General features: G+C 38.9%; 1 protein-coding gene across 1 annotated transcript in view; it reads left to right on the top strand.

Moving 5' to 3' along the window:
• The window catches only part of LOC139737049 (ADAMTS-like protein 3), a 123,857-nt gene that overhangs the window by 28,894 nt on the left and 73,934 nt on the right, over window positions 1-21,029 (top strand). The window contains exon 3 of the mRNA XM_071647727.1: window positions 12,824-13,065. Within this exon, the coding sequence (XP_071503828.1) occupies window positions 12,824-13,065 (242 nt within the window). The remainder of the gene's footprint in view (window positions 1-12,823; window positions 13,066-21,029) is intronic.

The following is a 21,029-nucleotide window of genomic DNA, read 5'->3' on the forward strand; positions in this document are numbered from 1 at the left end:
AGATTTTTTGTCGCAAGGAATACATTTTAAATGATTATTCACCCCCTTTTTCCAGCATTACTCCCCCCCCCCCATCTCTGTTTTATTCTTGCATACTCTGAAGACATAAAGCATATTTTGCAGTAAATCTCTTTTAAATCTGTCTGCTTGTCCCTCTATTAGTTTAAACTATGGATGTACGTAACATCTACAAACAATTCATCTTTCTATGTCTATCCGTCTTCTTATCTATCTGTATATAAATCTATTCATATATTTGTCTATCCATCCATGTGTCTATCTACTTATTTTTCTCATTTTTTGTCTTCTTTCTCGCTGCTCTCAGAGTGATGGTGGTCCATCCAATGTCATGTTAATCCGTTTCATATTCTCAACCTTGTACTTTATGTGAAACTTATGACTCATTGTACTATCATATTAGCCTTAGCCTTGCCGAGGAAGACAGGGTTGAATGAAATATGTATGGCAGATCCTTTCTTCTTGAAACAACAATAACAAACATTAAATCAAAAACACCTTCCTACCCTTACTCATAACCTGATGAAATGATGAATATATGTTCTTGTTCATCAAATGTGTATTATATTATTGGTGTCCATGAACTATAGACATGTTTTATCATAATCTAATTTTATGTGATTTGATGCAGTATATAATCAACCAGACCGTCTATCATCTTTGAAAATATGACAGCCAAAAACATACGGCAAACATGTACGGCAGGTACACTGTTCATACAAGTTGTTTGGGTGCAGATATTCCCTTCAGTTTGCCTTCACATTATCATTCTAATAAAGAGTAGAGAAACTGTTCATCAATCAATACTATTTGTCTCACTGAGTAGGAATTATTTTGTTTTTCCAGGTATGCCAAATAGTGTACATCCAATGTACACTGACAATGCTTTGTTACACCCAATTATGACCACTTCCATAGATGCTACATTAGATTGTACACTACATTGTAGGCATATACTTTTAAGTAACAGTATTCTTAAAGCTCAATGGCACTGATAAAGGCTGGTCCATGAGGGATTTTAACACGCCATAGTGACATGCTAAGATTCTAGCCTGACATCTTGAGAAATGTTTGACATTAAAGCATCATGCCAATAATTGACGACCTATACTGATGACACTTATACACTTGCACGTAAGTCAGAAGTGCACAATTTTTTTTTTAAATATCTAGCTAAAAATGTTTCTTCTTCATGTGTAGCTCATTCACTGTGGTCTAACTGAAATAAACAGAAAAAAAGAACATCCTCCCCCCCCCCCCAAAAAAAAGGGCTGAGATGGCACAATAGAGCATCCAGAGGACCCTAGAGCTTCCCCCATCCCAGGCCCTTGAGCAGCCCCTGAGGCAGGCCCCATCGGGACCCTGCTGCAAGGAACATGCACATGCAGTTTGTTAATTCAGCCAAATACATTTTCATACAATCTCAAGATTTTTTTTTTAAATTCTCTCTTTTATTAATTCCATGCAATGTTGACATACTGAAAGTTTAAGTTGTGGACAAATCTGCATTTACATGCTCATTATGCATTTACAAACTCATTATCTTAGGTGACCATGCTATGTATGCAAGGTGTCAATGTGACATAAAAGTGGTGATACATAGCAAGAGGGTTACCCGGAAGCGAAAAAGAGCAGAACTGTGCATAGGAATGAATGTATACAGTGCCAGTAAAAGGAGATTAAAAGGGAAGTCTAGCCCTGGATCACTAACCATGTGCAGCCAAACACTGCTGCCATCCAAGACTGCCCCCTCAAGTTTGCTATCACCACCCACAGACTGTCTGGAGCTGGCTGGACCTTGCAGTCCACTGTACCATACATACTCTTCTGTGCTGGATATTGCTTTCAGCAGCCTTGCAGATCACGGAGTGGATCAAAACATATCTTCTTTTTTATTTGTCAGAGAACTGTTTTGTTGCTATTGTGTATTCTTTTGCAGTTGCTTTAAGCTGATTGTTCATTAATATGGTAGAAAAACACTGCATAAGAAGAAAAAAATGGTTGTGAAATATCATTTTGAAATGTTTTATAGTTATCATTGTGAAATGTTTAGTCATCAATATCATCCTCATTACCATCACTATCATCATTAGTGTGGAAAGGAATCTTCTATAGATTCAGTGGTTTTGTGCCTACATCTCATTCTCCAAATATGTTTTTAAACATATAAAGAAAACATAACATTTAGTTTTATACTTTTGAGATGTCAATACTCTTGGATCTGGTTGAGCATTTTGTTTTGTTTTGTTTCCTCAGTGGTCATGTATCATTGTTATATTGATAATCCTAATCTCTCCTTATCACTCTTTCTGATATGTTACTTGTTCCTCTTTTTATTTTTAGTCTTTGTACATTTTCCTTCCAATCTTTTCCCCCTTCATCAGCTGTATTAATCTCTTCCTTTTCTTCTACTTGTATCTTTTAATAACCTACTACAATATAACTGGTTTTACTAACATTTTCTCGTACCAATGCTTCTACAAAAGAAGACATTCGACACATTCCATCACTACTATCTTAACAACTGCTACCACTGATACACATACTCTCCCTGCAAATACTGTTATTACCACTACACATAGTATTGCTAGAACAGCTACTGCTGCTGCTGTTGAGCCTGCAATGACAACCGGTTACCCCTACCTCCTTCAATATTTCAAACCCTGGCCATGGTCCAAAGCCATTGCTCTCAACCAAGATGATATTAGGTAGAGTTTATTGCATTGTCTTGCAGTGAGTCTATTTATCCGTCAGACGTGTCAGCATCCATCTCAAGTCAACTCTGTATAGAGTGGCAACATTTTGACCAAGGGATACAAGGAAGACATGATCTGTTTGTTATCTGCTCCAGGGGGTTGATCATTCAATGATGACATCCCTATGCTCTGTCTGTCTGTCAGTCTGTCTATCTGTCTGTGTTTCTCTTTGTCTTTCCCTCATTTCCATTCTCTTGAATACTTTTATTTCTGGTTGTTGTTTTTGTTGTTGTTGTTGCTCATATTGTTGATACTTAAGAAGATGAAATATTTCTGCATACTTTATTCTACTCTCTCCTCTTCTACATTTCTTTCTGAATTTTTATTATCATTTCCAGTGAATTCCACCAGTTAGTATCAGTCATGCACCTTGAAGTACGAGTGCTGGTGCTTATTGATTACATCTCATGCAGTTCTATTGCTTAACCTGAGAAGTAACTGTAGCTGCCCAAAAAGAGTTCCAAATTGACCAGTCAATTTTCAGAATGTGTGGACTGGGTTTAATTGATTGCAAAGTTGTATAGGAATGGACTCATTGCTCTATTCTTTGAATCTGTCATAGAAATCAGAGAATTATACTGGTATAAAGTATCTAAAGTGGGGGGGGGGGTGCTAGGACAATGATAGCCTTTTTCACTGACCCTCAAGCGAGCATAGTGAGTTAAAGACAAGCACATCAGACTGAGAGCCTTATAAGATCTGTGAATATGATTATTCAATCTTAAAGGCATAATTTACCATTTGCAGATGAAACAAAAACCCAGCATTAGTGCTTTAAAACAGTTTTAAAGTGTGAGTTAGGGATAGAAAACAACCACTGTGAAAATTTGAATCAGTAAAATCGATTATAAGTATTGTTAAATATACAAAATGTGAACAATAGTTATAATAAAAATGTTTCCAAACTAAACCGTATACCGCTACGGTTTATTGAGAAAAATGCTGACATCTCCTTATAACTTAGGCTTTATTGCAAAACTTTTACATGGAAGGGTGTTTTGTGGTACAACACACCTACACATATGCATGAAAGGTAATATCTTAAACATTTTGCAAATGACTACTCCCAAAGGTAAACTGTGCCGTTAAATAGCTGTGAGAAGGCTTGGGCATATCACTTGTACTGAATAATTCAGTGACAACATATTTCTATTTGTCGTTTCAATTCAATCGATCACAATTATCTGTGCAAATTATAAATTATATGCGTATAAGCATCTTTAACTTAATGCTGATTAGCTATGATTTTCATCACCTTTGGAGAGTCAAATGTAAAAGGTACATGTATATGTAAGATATTTTGACGGACCTCCAGGACCCTCGATCTGACTAGGGCTTGCCTCTCATTGTCAGCTTAACTCAATCTCTCCTAATGATTTTCATCACCTTTGGAGAGTCAAATGTAAAAGGTACATGTATATGTAAGATATTTTGACGGACCTCCAGGACCCTCGATCTGACTAGGGCTTGCCTCTCATTTTCAGCTTAACTCAATCTCTCCTAATGACTTTACACTCACTATTCTTGCAGTCAGTAGGGCAAGAAGGTATTACTTTGACAAAGGCTATGGGCTGAGATGGTGGTAGCCAGGGAGAGCGGTGTTACTAGCCATGGGGCGGGGGTCACTTCCACTCTCGTCTACCCATAGCAACCAGGATGCAGGTGACCGAAGGTAGATTGCTACCTGGACAGGAAATCCAACAAGGTCTGGAGATACAAGAGTGCAGATGCGGCTGAGATGAAAGACGAAAGAGGACATTTGGATACGTCGCTGATGAAGAAGCAGATTTCTTGGGGGGAGGGGGGGGGGGGGTTTAACAAAGCGGCGATAATCCAACAGGGGTCAATTTAAACAGAATGTGTGTAGTTTTGACAAATGTTAGTACAGCTATTCAAACACTGGATATTTCAAACAGATGGTAGTGAAGGGGCAGTGAAATAGATTGAAAAATAACCTTGGGACTGATTTGTGAGATGGACAAAAGCTTTTAGTTTGTGTCAGTCACTTCTCATGACTTGTGCAGGCAGTCATGATATCACCTTTATTAAAGACATTCAATTTTCATGTCTGAGACTTGATCTCATTAAATGATATATCATTGTTCTTTATATAGATGGAGATATGTAGGCCTACAGATGAATTTCCATACATTTTGTTATCATAGCATAGAGCTACACATGATGCGCATGAGAAAGTATTGTAAGTCAATGAAATAAATTACATATACAATGTGCCTCTGTTTCTTATTGATCTTGTCAATCCTTTATGGTTCATTATTTTTGCTCATCTATTTTTGTGGTCAAGCCATGTTTTGAGAGATGACATTAGGATCCAAGCCGTCATTTTGTTTGTTGACCATACAGGGGATTGATTTTGTGATATGAACTTTTCCACAAACCATGCCGAGTGTCCCTTTAAAATGAGATGCCTCCCCTTTTCTCCTCTCATCTATTGGACGAGAGGAAATTGAGTGGGAGAGGTGTGTGGGAGGGGCGGATGATTTTTGACAAGGGAAGACTGACTGACTGACTGACTGACTGTCTGACTGGACAGAAGATCCATTCTCGTTGGGAAATATTGCGACAGTAAAAATCGCTATGTTCTAACTTTTCATTTGAATTGCAGCAACAAAAAAATTCAGTTATGGTACTTTAGAAATATTGCAAGTTTTTATGGCAGGAAATGCATCTGTGGCCAAAAAAAAAAGGAATGAAGAAATACTAAAATTGTATATTTTTTATTCGTTTTTTTATTTGCAAGTCATGCCTTGCTAAGTGGAACTGAGAGGGGAAAAAATAGAAGTGAAATTAAGAGCCTTTCTGGTTTTGTAATGTCATTTTTTGATGACTGCCCTGGAAGATTTGGTTTGGGCAAGGGCCATCTTTATTCCCTGCCCCCTCCCTCTCAGAATTTTCTTTTTCCAAATAGGATTCTGTCCCATGAAACTACAATGTCACTTAGCGCACAAAGGTCATTGCTTTTTTGTCCATTTCCTTTCTAATTTCTATGTCTACGGTGAGATATACCCTGGCCTAAGGAGGAGGGATAGAAGGAAGTTTAGTAGAAGGCATTGGAGGAGTAGAAATATCTTGGAATCGAAACAAGAAATATTTCTATTTCTGCCTGTCATTTCCAGTGGAAGTTTGTGTGCTGGGTGTCAGTAGACTTGCTATGAGGTAGGCAAGACTATTGGGGGGGGGGGGGATGTATGCCGCACATTCTTGATCTTATGTGAGCAAATGCCAATGTATAGGAAACCATTCAAGCAAATGCAAAGGAATTTTACATGATGATATTCTGTGGTCGAATTTATAAAAACAAATTGAGGATGATGGTAGTGTGGCCAAAGAAATGAGCCTCATGAAAAGCTATAATCACTGCTAAGGGGCATCATTGAGCTTGTTGTGATGGTCGTTTGTTAGTGTAGTTTATGTTCAGCCAGGAAATAATGCCATGGAAACAACACAACAAATGTAGACATCATGAACATTAAAATCCAAGGTAACTAGTCGACTCTGAGCAACATTACTGTTAAAGCAATTAGCAAGGGTAATAATGTGAACGTACTGACATAGTCAAGGTCAGTTGAGTTTATCTGGCAAGCACGTTTTTGGCATAGCCTCCTTTTTGGTCATAAATGCATGGATACTGCAATGTTGTCACACACACCTGGGTGCTTGTGTCTGTCAAAAATAAAAAAAGCTCATTTTACCCGTTCCTAGCTAGCTGTGAAAATTTACAGCTCTTGGCAACTTGCAAGGGAGACTTGAGCATAAATCATAAATGTAAGTCACAAACTTTCTTTGACATGTTCTTTATATATCCTAATGTCCGCAGATATGCCACTGATCAACATCTTCAACATGCTGTAATGCTTTCAGCTTTTGGTGTCTGCTTTCATCAAAAAGATTGCTATGAGTCAGAAAAAAAGAAAGAACAGTAAAAAAAAACATTAATAAAGAAAAGAGGAAAAAAAGCTATGTTTACTGGATATATTTCACAAGAAAGCATTATCATTTTCACTAATATGATCTACATTATTTTTGATTAGATCAATGCCCGATACCCTATGAGACCTCATGAAACACAAGTAATAATCAAGGAGAAGGAGATGGATTGAGAGTAAAGGATAACGATCATGCATATATTTTTGCTTATTTCATGTTATGAGCTCCACTTTTTAGTACATGCTATGTCAGTATATCGTCATATGACTCTTGATTGTGCCTGTGTGATCTGATAGGCTTGTGTGAAAATAGAAAACATATTATATTCCTTTTGTATATGGCCTATATTACATTTATTTGGATCCATGCATAGCATCTATTGAAGCTAAATTGAAATGAGAGATACAGAAGAAAGAGAGAGATAGAGAGAGAGAGAGAGAGAGGGATTAAGTGAAAACAAAATCTATTCGTGCTAGCAAGATTAGTGCAAGAGCAGAACACGATGATTGTCACTTGTATGTGATTTACAATATGTGAAATTGGACCCATGCATGATATCTATCAAAATAAAAATGAAAATCAAGTGCAATGAGAGATTGTGGGTAAGTGAGAACAGTGATATATATTTATTCATCTCATGAACCTCCATTTTCAGTACAGTGAGCCAAAAGTACAGCATGACTCATTTAATTCTACTGGTATTGCTTTCCTTAGAAGGTTGATGCACTCTAGTCATACAGCATGTTGATAATCAGGTCTGCTTTGTGAAACAGTAGGGTATCATAGACCTCATTAGACTGGGAAGGACAAGAGAATAGAAATGAGTTAAGTCTAGTAAAACCCTTTGCTACTGTAGGTCTAGGCATTGCATTTTTGTGGGCAAGAGCCAAAAAATATAAAGCAAATTATCAAATTCAGTGATATTAATCCTGTCTATCCAAGGGAGAGAATTCAAGAGCCTATATGTTATGATTTTTTTAGGATCATGTTGCATATTACACCCCATTCATACACACGGCTGGGCCCAGAAGCGCTTCTAAAGCACTTCAACTTCTGCCCCTCTGTTCTGTTCATACAGAGCTTCTACCGCTCACTGAGACCACATGCAAAGTGGTTGAGAGGGGTATAACTGTCATGGTAACCTTCGGATGCAGGGGAACTTCGAATACATAAACTGTATGCACAGCCTACACCACATACCACATCCAGAGCATCCTAAATGTTGGTGACTGTTCATACAGGGTTTAAGGTGCTTCAGGAGCAGGCTCAAGAGAGGCATAACTTTGTTTTTAAATTTGTGAATGTTGTGAGTCAGTTCACATCTGTAGATGAAATTAATGTGTGGAAATTTTTGCCTCCCACAACACAATGTTCTTGAAATCACCAACTTTTCTGTTGAAAGGTGGTTTTTTCTCTCTCTCTCTCTCTTTGATCTAGCATTGAATTTGACACATTCCTCTGTTTGACTCTCTTGAAACAAATCAATAGATGTGCATGACTCTCTTGAAACAAATCAATAGATGTGCTTGACTCTCTTTAAACAAATCAATAGATGTGCATGACTCTCCTGAAACAAATCAATAGATGTGCTTGACTCTCTTAAAACAAATCAATAGATGTGCTTGACTCTCTTAAAACAAATCAATAGATGTGTTTGACTCTCTTAAAACAAATCAATAGATGTGCTTGACTCTCTTTAAAACAAATCAATAGATGTGCTTGACTCTCTTTAAAACAAATCAATAGATGTGCTTGAGTCTCTTTATAACAAATCAATAGATGTACTTGACTCTCGTAAAACAAATCAATAGATGTGCTTGACTCTCTTGAAACAAATCAAGAGATGTGTTTGACTCTCTTAAAACAAATCAATAGATGTGCTTGACTCTCTTTAAAACAAATCAATAGATGTGCTTGACTCTCTTTAAAACAAATCAATAGATGTGCTTGAGTCTCTTTATAACAAATCAATAGATGTACTTGACTCTCGTAAAACAAATCAATAGATGTGCTTGACTCTCTTAAAACAAATCAAGAGATGTGCTTGACTCTCTTAAAACAAATCAATAGATGTAATTGACTCTCTTAAAACAAATCAATAGATGTGCTTGACTCTCTTCAAAAACAAATCAATAGATGTGCTTGACTCTCTTAAAACAAATCAATAGATGTGCTTGACTCTCTCTAAAACAAATCAATAGATGTCCTTACACAATGACCTGGGTCAGACGTTAAATATGCCACCATTGCTGGTGGTCAAAGGTCACTTTGCCTGTCCAGCATTTCGGAAATGAGACCCTTGACCCCAACCACCATAAGGCGTCCCAGGGATCCACTTCTCATGGAGCTGTATAGTTTGGCTATCAAATAAATACTCAGAAAAGGGGTATATCCTGGCCAAATTCTTTGAGGTTATTATTTTTGGGAAGCGCTCATCACAGGGGTCCAGTTATCCATCGTCCAGTAAGTGGCCTGAAGTGGACATCGGATACACAGCCCAATATGTGCACCACATGGCTGCTGGTATTGATGTTCCTCTCAATTCAGGAAAACTTTTTGCTAATTCTACAGGAAGTATATCTTTTTAACTGGGCCTTGTGGTTTTCCAGCAACTCTTATGAGCAAAACGGTTGTGTGCGGTGGAAGACGTATTGTAGTGTACAGACTATATGTGGGTATACGCGACAGTTTGGAAGTTATAATTACATTCAATTTTTTCTTTGCTTTGTTTCTTGAGGTTGTATGTGTATGCTTTGGTGCTACTCCCTGGTCAGGGATATATGTTTTCATCTTTTATTTGACTTCTAATACATTATGGAGGAATTCCCTACACATGACAGGTTAGCATCCTCCCCCTCCACCCCCCCCCCCAAAAAAAAAAAAAAGAATCCTGTCTCATGGAAGAGACTGTAATGATTAAAGAGTAGAGAATGTATAGCTGAAATATTGACAACAGAATCATAGAATGTGTCACTAGTCAATAAGAGTGATTGTCTGAAGTGAATGGGACACCCGTTGTGTCACTTCCACATTGGATATGATGAGCAGACGGATTGGGTGAATCATGCTGAATGACACATCTCTTTGAGATCAAGTCACAACTCCATCAAAAGTGAAGTCACACTTAACCCTTTGAGGATGGACTGATTTTGCTACAACATGCATTTCCCATAGACACCTGCCCGCGTATACTCGGGACTCATCCTCAACGGGTTAACAGAGTTTAACAGAGACCCATGGTAGTGTAACACTCATCTACTAGGTGTCCAAAAATCATCAAGCCAAGTGTATAGTCACTCAAACACTCCATAAGCTAGGCAAGGTTCACTCAATCTCCATCAAACATTTGGGGCAAAGGAGAGGCAGAAGAAGGAGGTCCTCTCTCAATGAGTTCCTTTGGTAGACTGATTCTTTATTCAGAACCCATTGGGTTCTTTTAATTTTCATTCTAAATCATAGAGTAACACAAACCAATCAAAATGCTATTTAGAAAAGAGTTTGACCTGAGGTCAAATAAAAGAACCAATGGAAAGTAAAGATGAGGTTATGATCATGAGATTAAGTAGAACATGAATGGAAAGAGAACAAAGGAATCATGAAGTGTGGCGGTGAGTGGAAAATAAAGAAGTTACTGGAAAGTATAGACACAAGGAAGGGGAAAGGAATTGGGATGTATGGGAGGCTAAGTGTGAGAAGAAATTATCTGGAGCATGTATGGAAAATAAACTATATGGAAAGGAAAATTAATTTATACAAATATATTCTTGGATCAATTTAACACTCTTACAGTGGGTAGACCTTGGTTGTGTCCTCCTCGCTGTTGCCCAAGATGGAGACTGCTAACATGAAGGGCGGCACTCACTTTGTGTCTGGATGAGCTGATACCATTGTTTCCATTCCCCTCTGGGCTGTTAATTGTATATCTTGTATCTCGAGATTCGAGGAGTTTGATTTTTCCGTAGCAGGATCTCCAACGGCCACCCAATCGACCGCTGAGAGGGGATGTTTTTCCTGCTTGCAAGTCAATGAACTCTAGCTTAAAAATAAATGTCTCCCGGTCAAACCAAACATATGCGGGATCAAAGGGATGGAGATGGAGGGTGCTGGTATCGGGGTGGATGAGGCTTCCTCAGTGCCCGTCTCATGCCCCCCTTTGAGTGGGAGAAATCTCAGCCGAGCCAGCCCTGGAGATGTTGACAATGACATGGCTCCACTTAAGACAGGGTCATTCTTTTAGAGCAACTTAACCCCCTGAATACTGAGACAAAGCCATGCTCTACAATTTGTTTAGCAAGGAACATATGTACTTAATGTACCAGTATTAAAAAAAAAACCAAAAAACTATTCTTTCATAGGTGTGAAACCGCTCCATATCACCGTGCCATGCATTTCACAATATATATAAAAATAAATAAAAGTTATGTTTCCAGTATCTGATCTCTTACACTGCACTCTAAGATTGAACAAAGAAAATAAATGTATAGGACTAGGTACTTCATGTCAGTACAATTGTATGGATGGCATTTCTTGGCATGAAACCGGTTATTTTCTGTACATACGCATGACCTTTAACACAGTCCTGGAAGTTACTGTGATAGATTTATGGATCCAGTAACCTGAACCTCAACTAATTGGAGTGTTTCGTAGGGTTCCACTAGGGTAGTCTTGTTGTTGCAACACTTCCACTGGACTAACAAGCAAGAAAAACATCTGATCTGGACTCCGTGCTCCTCAGCTGACCTGGACATGACCTTGGCGTAATTGGGTTGAAATGTCGGGGAGATCCAATGCTGACTGACGTTCTTACACTTTTCAGCATGGGCCAGATTACCGTTCAAAAAAAGAGAAAATAAGCGGGAGATTGTGAGCCGTAATTTGGTTTACTTACGGGAGGAGAGGAGTGGGACTGTGCAGCTTGAATTTGTGCGATGATAAGTTCGAAATTAGATTTCTAATCTAGCCATGTCTCGTGTGCCCACTCATCTTCTTTGTTGACAAAGATTTGCCGATAGTGTTGAAAAGATCACATGGTTACAGGCTAGACATTTCTCACTCCTTGCCTTTTTGAGGAATATAAACCAAGATGTATTGATAGAATTGATGGTTCTCAATCAGTCAGAATTACATTCTTGTCTGAAGATAATTTCTGTGCTTCAAGGTTTTAATTGGTATATCAGCTATAAAGAAAATTGAGTATTTCTTTACAGGGCAGTCATTTCATATGCTGAGATATATCTAAAACTATGGTTTTAAACTTTTATACTGCAGTTGAATCCAACTGGGTCAAAATAGTGTAATATTCAACATAGGCAAAAACGAATATCAGCATCTGTTAAATGTATTGTGTTTTGCTAGAAAGGGAAAGCAATCAAATATATATGAATTCTGTTTAGCCCTCTCCATTTCTAACAGCCTACCTGGTATCTATCCTTTGTGTAATACAATAATTCAATAAATGTTGCAGTTGTTTATGATGTAGTTTAAATTTTGCTGCCTTTATCACATACCGATGTGCATATTTCAATTATTTGCAGTAAGATTGTCATGCTGTGTATGTATTTTTTGTTGGAAATGGAAAAATAAATGAAATGAAAGAAAATCAAATTAATTTTTCTATTATGGAATGTGTGATGTGGTTGCAAGGGTACCTGACACACAAAAAGCAAAGCTTTAAAGTGTGATAATCCTGAAAGAAATTGATGATCTGTGTTTACTTGCTCATCCAATGAAAAAGTGAAGGATCACTGTGAAGGAGTGTACTTACCCAATATCCAAAATGAGAAGGGTTGCCATGGTAACATGAGTGGAATTTCATTGCATGTGTATTGGAGAAGTTCATGGATTCAGATAACATGCTTCTTTGATTCTTTGTTGTAGGGTTTTAACACATGTGTCGACAGGTTCATGGTCAAAATCAAGCTACTGAATTTCTCTGATATGTTGCAGAAGTCATTCTCATCAACAGCAGTGGTTTGCATAGCCAGATGTGAGGGTTTGTAGTTAGGAAGGGTTGGAATCTTTGCATTTTCCCAAAGTTCACAAATGTTTGATTCATGATCAGTGCTGACCCCCTTACTCCCCTTCTCCTCTGTGATTGACAGGTCTCCGCAATGTGATGGAGATACCGGCAGGCAGTAGGACCATCAAAGTGACCAGTAAAGACCTGGGCAGTTCGCTGGGTCTCCACAGCAAGGGGGAAACCAAGGGGCTCAACCAGTTACCCCTGCCGGCGGAGGAAGGCCGGTATTCCTTTGCTGGTAGCATGGTCTACTACCGGACGTTCAGGAGCGGGAGGGAGCAGATCACAATCGAGGGACCAACGACCAAAGACATCGTGATTACGGTGAGTGATGGCATTTCATCACGATCACAGCATATTTTGTTGTCAGGTCATAAGTAAAATAAAATAAACAAAACAAAACTAAACTAAACTAAACTAAACTAAAAAAACAAGAAAACAAGGAAGTAATTTACAGGACTCGACCATTGTGGACATGTGGATTCCAAAGGGATTGCATGCACATGAGTCATAATCCAGTTGCTTTGAGACATGGCAGTTCACCATAGATTTCTGTGCCTCGGAGACAACATTGTTGTCCATAATCAACAAGTTAATCTATTTGCCTGCATCGTTTTCATTTAGTCTAGATTTAATTCCAACATTTACGTGATTATTGTGCATGATGCCGGTATGGACATAATCAATAATAATGTCTCACACACACACTCACACACATTAGTGTGTGATTTATAGCTGTGCTCATTGTGTTGTCTTTCTATGAAAGAGTTATTTTGGTAGTGTTTCAAAGGAACTGCAAAAAGAAAAAAAAATGCCCACGTTTTTGTGTTATTACAGCTAATCCTTAATTTCACACAATAAAATATTTATGACACTAATTGTGCTAGCTTATCGTGAAGGAAAATAAGCTAGCTCCAGGAATTTGGATTATTAATTATGACATGACCGATTTAGGTGCATTAAATGCCCTCCATCACATACTTTTGGGGGGACATAATCAGTCCATAGACTATAAACATTGACGATGTGGGTATGACATTCATTGGGACAGAAGACGGTAATGACATCTGTCCCGTTGCCCACTGATCTGGTATAAGTGGAATGCATCACTGCATTTTTCATCATTTGGTGGAAGCACTTCATTGTCTGGTGTTGGGATCCAGTATTTGATCCATAACTGCATTTTGACTGCTACAGCTGCTCTTGTCATTTGTTTCACTTCACGAGCCAAAAACTCTTCTTCTTCCAGCTCCTCTCCCTCCTCCACCCCCCCCCCCACCACCATCCTCCCTCCTTGTTCATCCTGGCTCCATCTTCACCTCCCCCCACCTCCGTAATGTCTCCCATGCCCTTGTTCCACATCCTGGTAGCCGAGAGAGATGTGGAAATATTTGCATGACGCAGAATGTGGTTGGGTGGGACTGGGAGGTGCGGGCAATTTGTCAAGTCCCGAATGCCGCCACCGCGCTCCATCGATGAAGCATCTCAGCGATTGGTTCTGGCAATAATGGAATCCTGTAGTGGGTATGGGTAAATGCTTCTGGAATGCTTGACATGATGCAGGACCACAGAGATGATGGTGGAATGTTAAATAGGGAAAGGACTTTAATACTATTAGTGATTTAAAAAAAGGAAGATGTCTCATAAATATTGGTTCTCTACACCATTGAGACACATGAAATATAGATAAACATCAATGTAGTATATCCTATTATAGATATTAGTTCCCTTCTGGTCAATGTTTTCTCAAAAACAGCTATCCTAAAAGAGGAACAGTCCTATTTGCAAGGAAATCATTCCAAAGATTTACAAGGCATTCAACTGGATTTAAGATGCTCCAGAATACACATGTATGACCATCGCATTGCATAATGCAGGTTTATAAAGATATTTCCCTCGCTCCCCATTTGTGTTACATCTTTATTCTAATGTGTCAGGACAGTGCTGGGAAGGCAAGCTAATTAACATAAGGAAAGATGAACTGACTTTGTTAAGAAATTAGAATAAGTCTGCAACCCAGTTTCAGGAGACCTACATTCAAGCAAAGGCTTGACTTATATTAACGTGCGTTTGGACTTTAGATTTATCAAACAAATCTAGTCTCGGCCTGGTCTTCTAAAATCGTCTTGGTGATGACAGGACTGACTAATTCCCCCAGACTGAAGGTTACACGGAGGAAGACACGGACTTAGCGTTATGGCGAAACGATTATGAACTCCCGGAGAAATTGCTTTTGCAGGAAGAGCGCCCCTTTATGTTTTGTGTATGGACAAGAAATTTGTCAACTTGTTAAGGTGGAGAAGTTCTTGACACCTCGTTATCTCACGTATGCATACCGCTGGGAGACGCAAAGCTTTGACCAGAAAAAAAAAAGTGTCTTTTGCTCTCACTTTGGAAATATTTGTCTTCCTTGAGTTCGAATAGGTACAGAGCAAGTGTTTCACAGTTGCAAAATTCCAACTTTGAACTGTTTAGATATTTTTAACCCATTGCATACAGGCAACTGAAAGATCTGTGTAAACATGAAAGCGGTTTTAGAGTGCAAACATAAAAGTGGTTCCAGAATCTGGTATGGAATGAGTTAATTTCTGTGAAACTTTTTTTGTGTGTATGCCTATGTATGTTATAAGCTCTTATGCAGATTCTGATAAAAGTTGAAAACCCTGAAATGAAATAGTTTGATGATAATGCATGTATGAGATGGAAAAATGCCAGACTAAGACATATTCCCATCATATAGACATGGCTTGTAGACTTGAGATGTTGGTTATGTACAGGTGAAGTTGACAATACATTAATTTTTTCAATGATATTTGTCCGAGTTCCTTTTCATATCAGTCTGGGAGAGACATTAGGAAGTGATGTGAAACTTCCTCTGTGGAAATCATTTCTCTCATCTAACGAACTTTCCAAGAGTATGGTGACCCTTTGTTTGTGACAGTGAAATAGACACCCATTAATGTTCCTCATTGTCTACACATGATGATTTGTTAATGTAGGATTTGTCTTGATTTGAGTCCAAACAGGGGGATGATGAGAAGTATTAGAAAACAGAGGGAGGAGAAGATGAATGCAACAGAGACATGAGACAAGAGTGATTGCAGGATCACCTGCATCACTTTGTTTTCTTTTTGAGTGAAATCCAAGTTTGAAATGTATGCCAACAAAACGGGATATAATATCATAAATGTGGAGGAGTCATCTTTCAACCCCTTTATGTCTTCTTCCTCTCCAACTCATCAACATTTTTCCCCCTTTTCAAACTACACCAGATAAGATAAATGATTGTTCATGTTTTGGTATTTGAGCAGACCCAGCTAGAGGCCAGACCCCCCTTTCCCAGCCTATCTCGCCCATTGTCTGGGTTAGAAGGCTCACCTGTCCGCACCTCAACCCATTTTGTCCTCCAGTTTGTCCTAGGAGGAACATATAGTCATCCCACTCCTCCCATATGTACCCCATCCTCCCTCAGGAATATAAGTCCTAATCCATCCACTTCTTCAACATTGCTACCTGTCCTCATCCTTCTAGTTCACTCCTCATCTCTCATGTTTACTATTTCTCTATCCCCTCTTTGTCTGTTTCCTTTTTCTTTCTCTCTTTTCCTCACTCTCCATCTCTCCATCTGTTTAATCCCCCTCTCCTCTGTTTCTCTCTTGTCTCTTTATTTATCTCCCTCTATCAATTTCTCTTTCACCTTCTCCCTCTCCTTCTCTTTTTCCTTCTCTAGCTGTCCTCTCTCTCTCTCCCTTTAGCATACTCTGGGTGCATTCATCAACTCACTTCTGGTGTAGAATTAAGGTTTCCAAACAACTTTCAGGGAGTTTTTGGCAGTTGATGAATGCAAAGCTGTTTTAATTATGGGGTTAGAAACACGTTTCTGAAATGCCAAAGAAATGTGTTTCAGTCAGAAACATGTTACTGTAGAGATGATAAGCACACAAATTTGTCTTATCCCTGTCTCCCTTTATTTCCACTCTTGTGTGAAGTAGTATATGTTCTTTTGTTTCTGTCTATAATCATTTTTAGCTCTTCTTTGTATCTTTCTGTCTCATTCACCTTCATCCTTTTTTTCTCTATTTATCTTTCTTGCTTTATCTGTCTCTTAAACATACAGATGCTCACTACCTTTCCTTCTTTCTTTTTTCAGTAAGACCTACTTGTTGCGAATGTGATGAAAATTAGCTTTGACTTTGATGTGATTGTTTTGAGCCTCCCGGAGTTCGTTGGATTCTCTCCGAGATGTCGTTTCTGCCCGGGTAATGCCGTAAATCGGGGCTGGTGGACTTTGGGATACATGATCCTTCCAGAGCCCACACTCTCTCCTGCAACCTCCTGGCAAGGGACGAATGCACACATCGGTAGGGGGTTCTGTAAAGATTGCTCCTCTCTCCTGCCAACCATGGGGACATACTTTTTTTTTTTGGGGGGGGGGGGGTGTTAGGATGCTCTCATCGGAGACAAGAAGGGCGAATGTTTCAACCTGTGAAATACTACTTCAGGATCCAAAAATGTGAAACAAATGGCAAGTTGTTTCAAAGCCAACTCTGTTCCGACTGAAAGAAGGAGGTTTGCTGATGTTGAAATGTAAGGAATTCTTAAATGAATGTTGTACACCTCAATAATATGGAAAGGAAAGTTCAAGCTTCAGAGATTAGCCTTGTCAACAGTCAACTATTTCATCTCATATACCACATTATGATGATCGTGCTGATTGGCAAGTAAATGTCTCCTCTAGTTTCATTTATCTTATAACACTTTCCTGTAGATTTTCTTGAGATTGTGTACCTGACAAATGAAACTTAAAATTTGTGATGCCCTGTGAGCAGACTTCACTTTTAGTAGGGATCGTCTCTGCCTCTTGTGAAAGTCACTTTCTACTTTTTTGGTCAATCACAAAAGGTGTGCTCCTCTCTGGGCATTCTTAAAAAGTTCTTCACTTTGATTTTGACAGTCAAGACTCTTACAATGACAGTCTAACGAGAAATTTATTTGTTCCCGTGCTCTGAAGTGATTTCCCCGAAGATAGCAAGGTTTTTGGGATCCTAGCAGTAATTATATTCTTTGAAAGCTGCTCAAGGAGCAGAGAGAAAAGCAAAACTGGAGGAGCATTGGCACTCAGAGAAAGCGTGCACTTGAAATCTAGCAAGGCCAGAGTCAAAAAGTCAAATCCATTTTAAGTGCCAAGCAATCCTGGAGACAGACAATTGCAGGTCAAAGGCACAAAAAGGCATTCTTAGACAGGAACCCCCCTCGAAATCTGTCTCCAGCAAGAAATTCCAGAGGCCAATCAAACTATTTGTGGTGCTGCTTTTTTTCTGAAGAAAAGAAAAAAAAATTGAGGAGAAGAAGGAAAGAAATGCCATGGACTGAGAATCAAATGAAGCATAGAGAGTTACAAAGAAGAGTGGAGTTTGTTGGGGTGGAACAGAGGAGGCAGGATTTTGGGGGTCTATTGAAGAGTTAAGATGTTCAAGTTCTCTCGGTCCGCGATCCCATTACAAGAGAGATCTCTGACCCAGGAGATGCTGTTTCAGAAACAATTTCACTGGCCAACCTGCTTATACTCCCCCACTCTCTTTTTCTCTCTTACTTGCTCTCTTCCACTTTTATAATTTGTGTGTTTTGCTCTACTCTCACTCTTTCTTCATTCTTATGTCTCTCTCAGGGTGTTCAGATGCAAAAAATTTATACTAGAACAGTATTCTGTAGCTATACCAAAACGGTATACTGTAAAAGTGGTTTCTTTCGCGGTGGTTTTATTTTCGGAATTTTCGCGCTTTGAGGGTGAATCGTGAATTTAACATCACGCGAAAATGTTTTGAACTCGTCACTTGTTAAAACGCTATCATTACCAACCGCGAATTTAAACACATGCGAAAAAGTCAGTGCCGGTGGAAACCGCAAAAGTTTCTTTACGCGAACAAAACCACTTTTACAGTAGCTATATGATGAATTTATACGTCTGAACGCTGACTAACGAAATGACATATAACGAAACGACGTATAGCGAAACGACGGTCAGAGCATCATTTTGAACTAGAACTCGATGACGAATCAGCGTTCCATCATGTCCATTATGTATTTGAACGTATGGTGACCATAGATCGGTGTAACTGGGTGGGGCTTAAAGGGAGCGCGCACGAACTGGTGACCCCACAGCTGTCACTCATGACCATAACAGCACGCGCAGTGGGAAACTGCACATCTATACAACATTTTCCGGCACAGTCGAGATTAGCGTCTGAACGGTCTATCGGGTATACGATGATTCTTTATACGTCATTTCCTTATCAAGTTTTGGTATAAACTGGCTTGCGTCTGAACAGGGTGTCTTTCTCTCATCTCTGTCTCTCCTTCTCTTTCTCTATTTTCATCTCTCCCTCTATTTCTCTTCTGTGATATGAATATGATCACTTGATCTCTGGGAATGATGAAAATATGGGTGGTGCAAAGTGATGGCTGGCATTCACTTGTCATTCTGAGGGCAAACAATTCGTCCGCAGACCATCCCCCCTCCCCCCCCCCCCTCCCCCCAGCGCTCATCCCATATATTTTCCTGGTAATGAAAGCATGCAATCTGTACAGGTTCATCTAAAGTTTCTTCCATGCACCCATCTACTTGGAAAGACTGTGGATATGATATGGTATTATTGATTGTGCAGAAGCACTATGTTCAAGCAGATACTTCGAAATCCTATATTTGTTGGTATTAAAGCCAAATATCTTATTTGTTTGTTTATTTGTTATTTTGTTTATTTAGTTTATTTTTTAAGCCATTAATGCCCCATGACAAGCTCTTCCAATTTTGCCAAATTGATGCTGGGTATTTGGGCAACATCAGCCACGTACCTGTGTGTAAACCAGGGGAAAATGAAAGTACTTTTTGAAATTCCTCTGACCATTTTCGAACATTTGTGGCATCTTCAAGTTGCTTTCAAGTGAAAGTTCATTCCAGTGCAAGTTGACTTCGTTAGGAAGTACTTAGTCAAATGGATGGAACAGTGAAAGTTTCATTAAAACTCTACAAAACTGACAGAGTAATCTAATTTTGAAATTAAGCATGTTATCGTAATGCAGAATTATTATGTGTGCAAATTAGACATGATATTGTCACCTCAAAACTTCTGTCTGCTTTTGCAATAAAAAAAAGATGAAAATCATTCTTTTCGTCAATAATTCAGCAATTACAATGTACGTATTTATGATTCCTTCTTAAAATGACTGATGCATGAACCATGGTTTCACACTACCACAAACCATGTCCCATGATGTTTTCCAAACTGAGCCACTACTTTTTCCCATCCTCACATTTCAATTCAAGCATGGTTCTTTTTTTGTAGACTGGAGTAGGCTTTTCTTTGTAGTCAACTCAGAAGTCCTCGTCAAAGGAAACAAGGCAGAGAGAGAAAAGTGTTTCAGCTTCATGACCTGACACAGAGTTACCTCCTTTTAAGTTCTCTCTGTCAATATTTGGTATGTTTCCACTCAGAAAGGATTATAGCAGTCCTCATTTCAAAAGGATTGTCATGTCTCAAAAGAAAAAGACTATACATTTCTTCAAATAAGACCTCAGCCTGATAAATGTGACAGAATTGCCAATCTGGGGTAAATATGTTACATTTTCTTAACTATCTAAACATGACAACAAAAAAAAGAGGCGATTACGGGGATGATTGAAAATTTAAAGTAGAAAAAGCGTTTCAAAAGGTCTCCAGCATAATGAGTATATTCCAGGATTTAAAGACAAGCCATGTAGCAAACAAAGAGCGTGTTTCTACTGAGAGCACCTCACATCCCTGGCATCGCCACGAATTTTGTCCAACGCAGCACCTCGTATTTTATGACCACTCGAGCTGTTTCTACTGAGCGATAAAATACGAGGTGATGCAAAGGTGACGTGCAAATGCGGCGATTCCGGAAGTCAGGTATTTTTAAGTCACAGATTTGGGTCACGCGCGCACTGCCTGTTAATACGATCCGAACCCTGCCTGCTTTGCTACAACTGCGTCGGCTATTTTTTGATTAAACATTTCTCTTCGTCTTCCCATCCAATATACCCCGAACTAACATACTGGTATCCTGCCACTGACTGATGAGAAATCTTTGGAGATCGAGGGTCCAGTTGAGATTTTCTCAAGGCTGCGACATACTAATGTGGTACTCTCGCGATTCGAGACAATATAAAATGAAATAACGCGGTGTAAAATCAAGTAAGTGATGAGGGCTTAGTAATGCAATAAGTTAGGCTGTTAATCACGCGAACAATAGGCGATGAATGCCACAAT

The sequence above is a fragment of the Diadema antillarum genome, unplaced genomic scaffold (genome assembly GCF_040938485.1).
Source record: "Diadema antillarum isolate AM-2024a unplaced genomic scaffold, OU_Dant_1.0 seq00000678_RagTag, whole genome shotgun sequence".
NCBI classification, from domain to species: Eukaryota; Metazoa; Echinodermata; class Echinoidea; order Diadematoida; family Diadematidae; genus Diadema; species Diadema antillarum.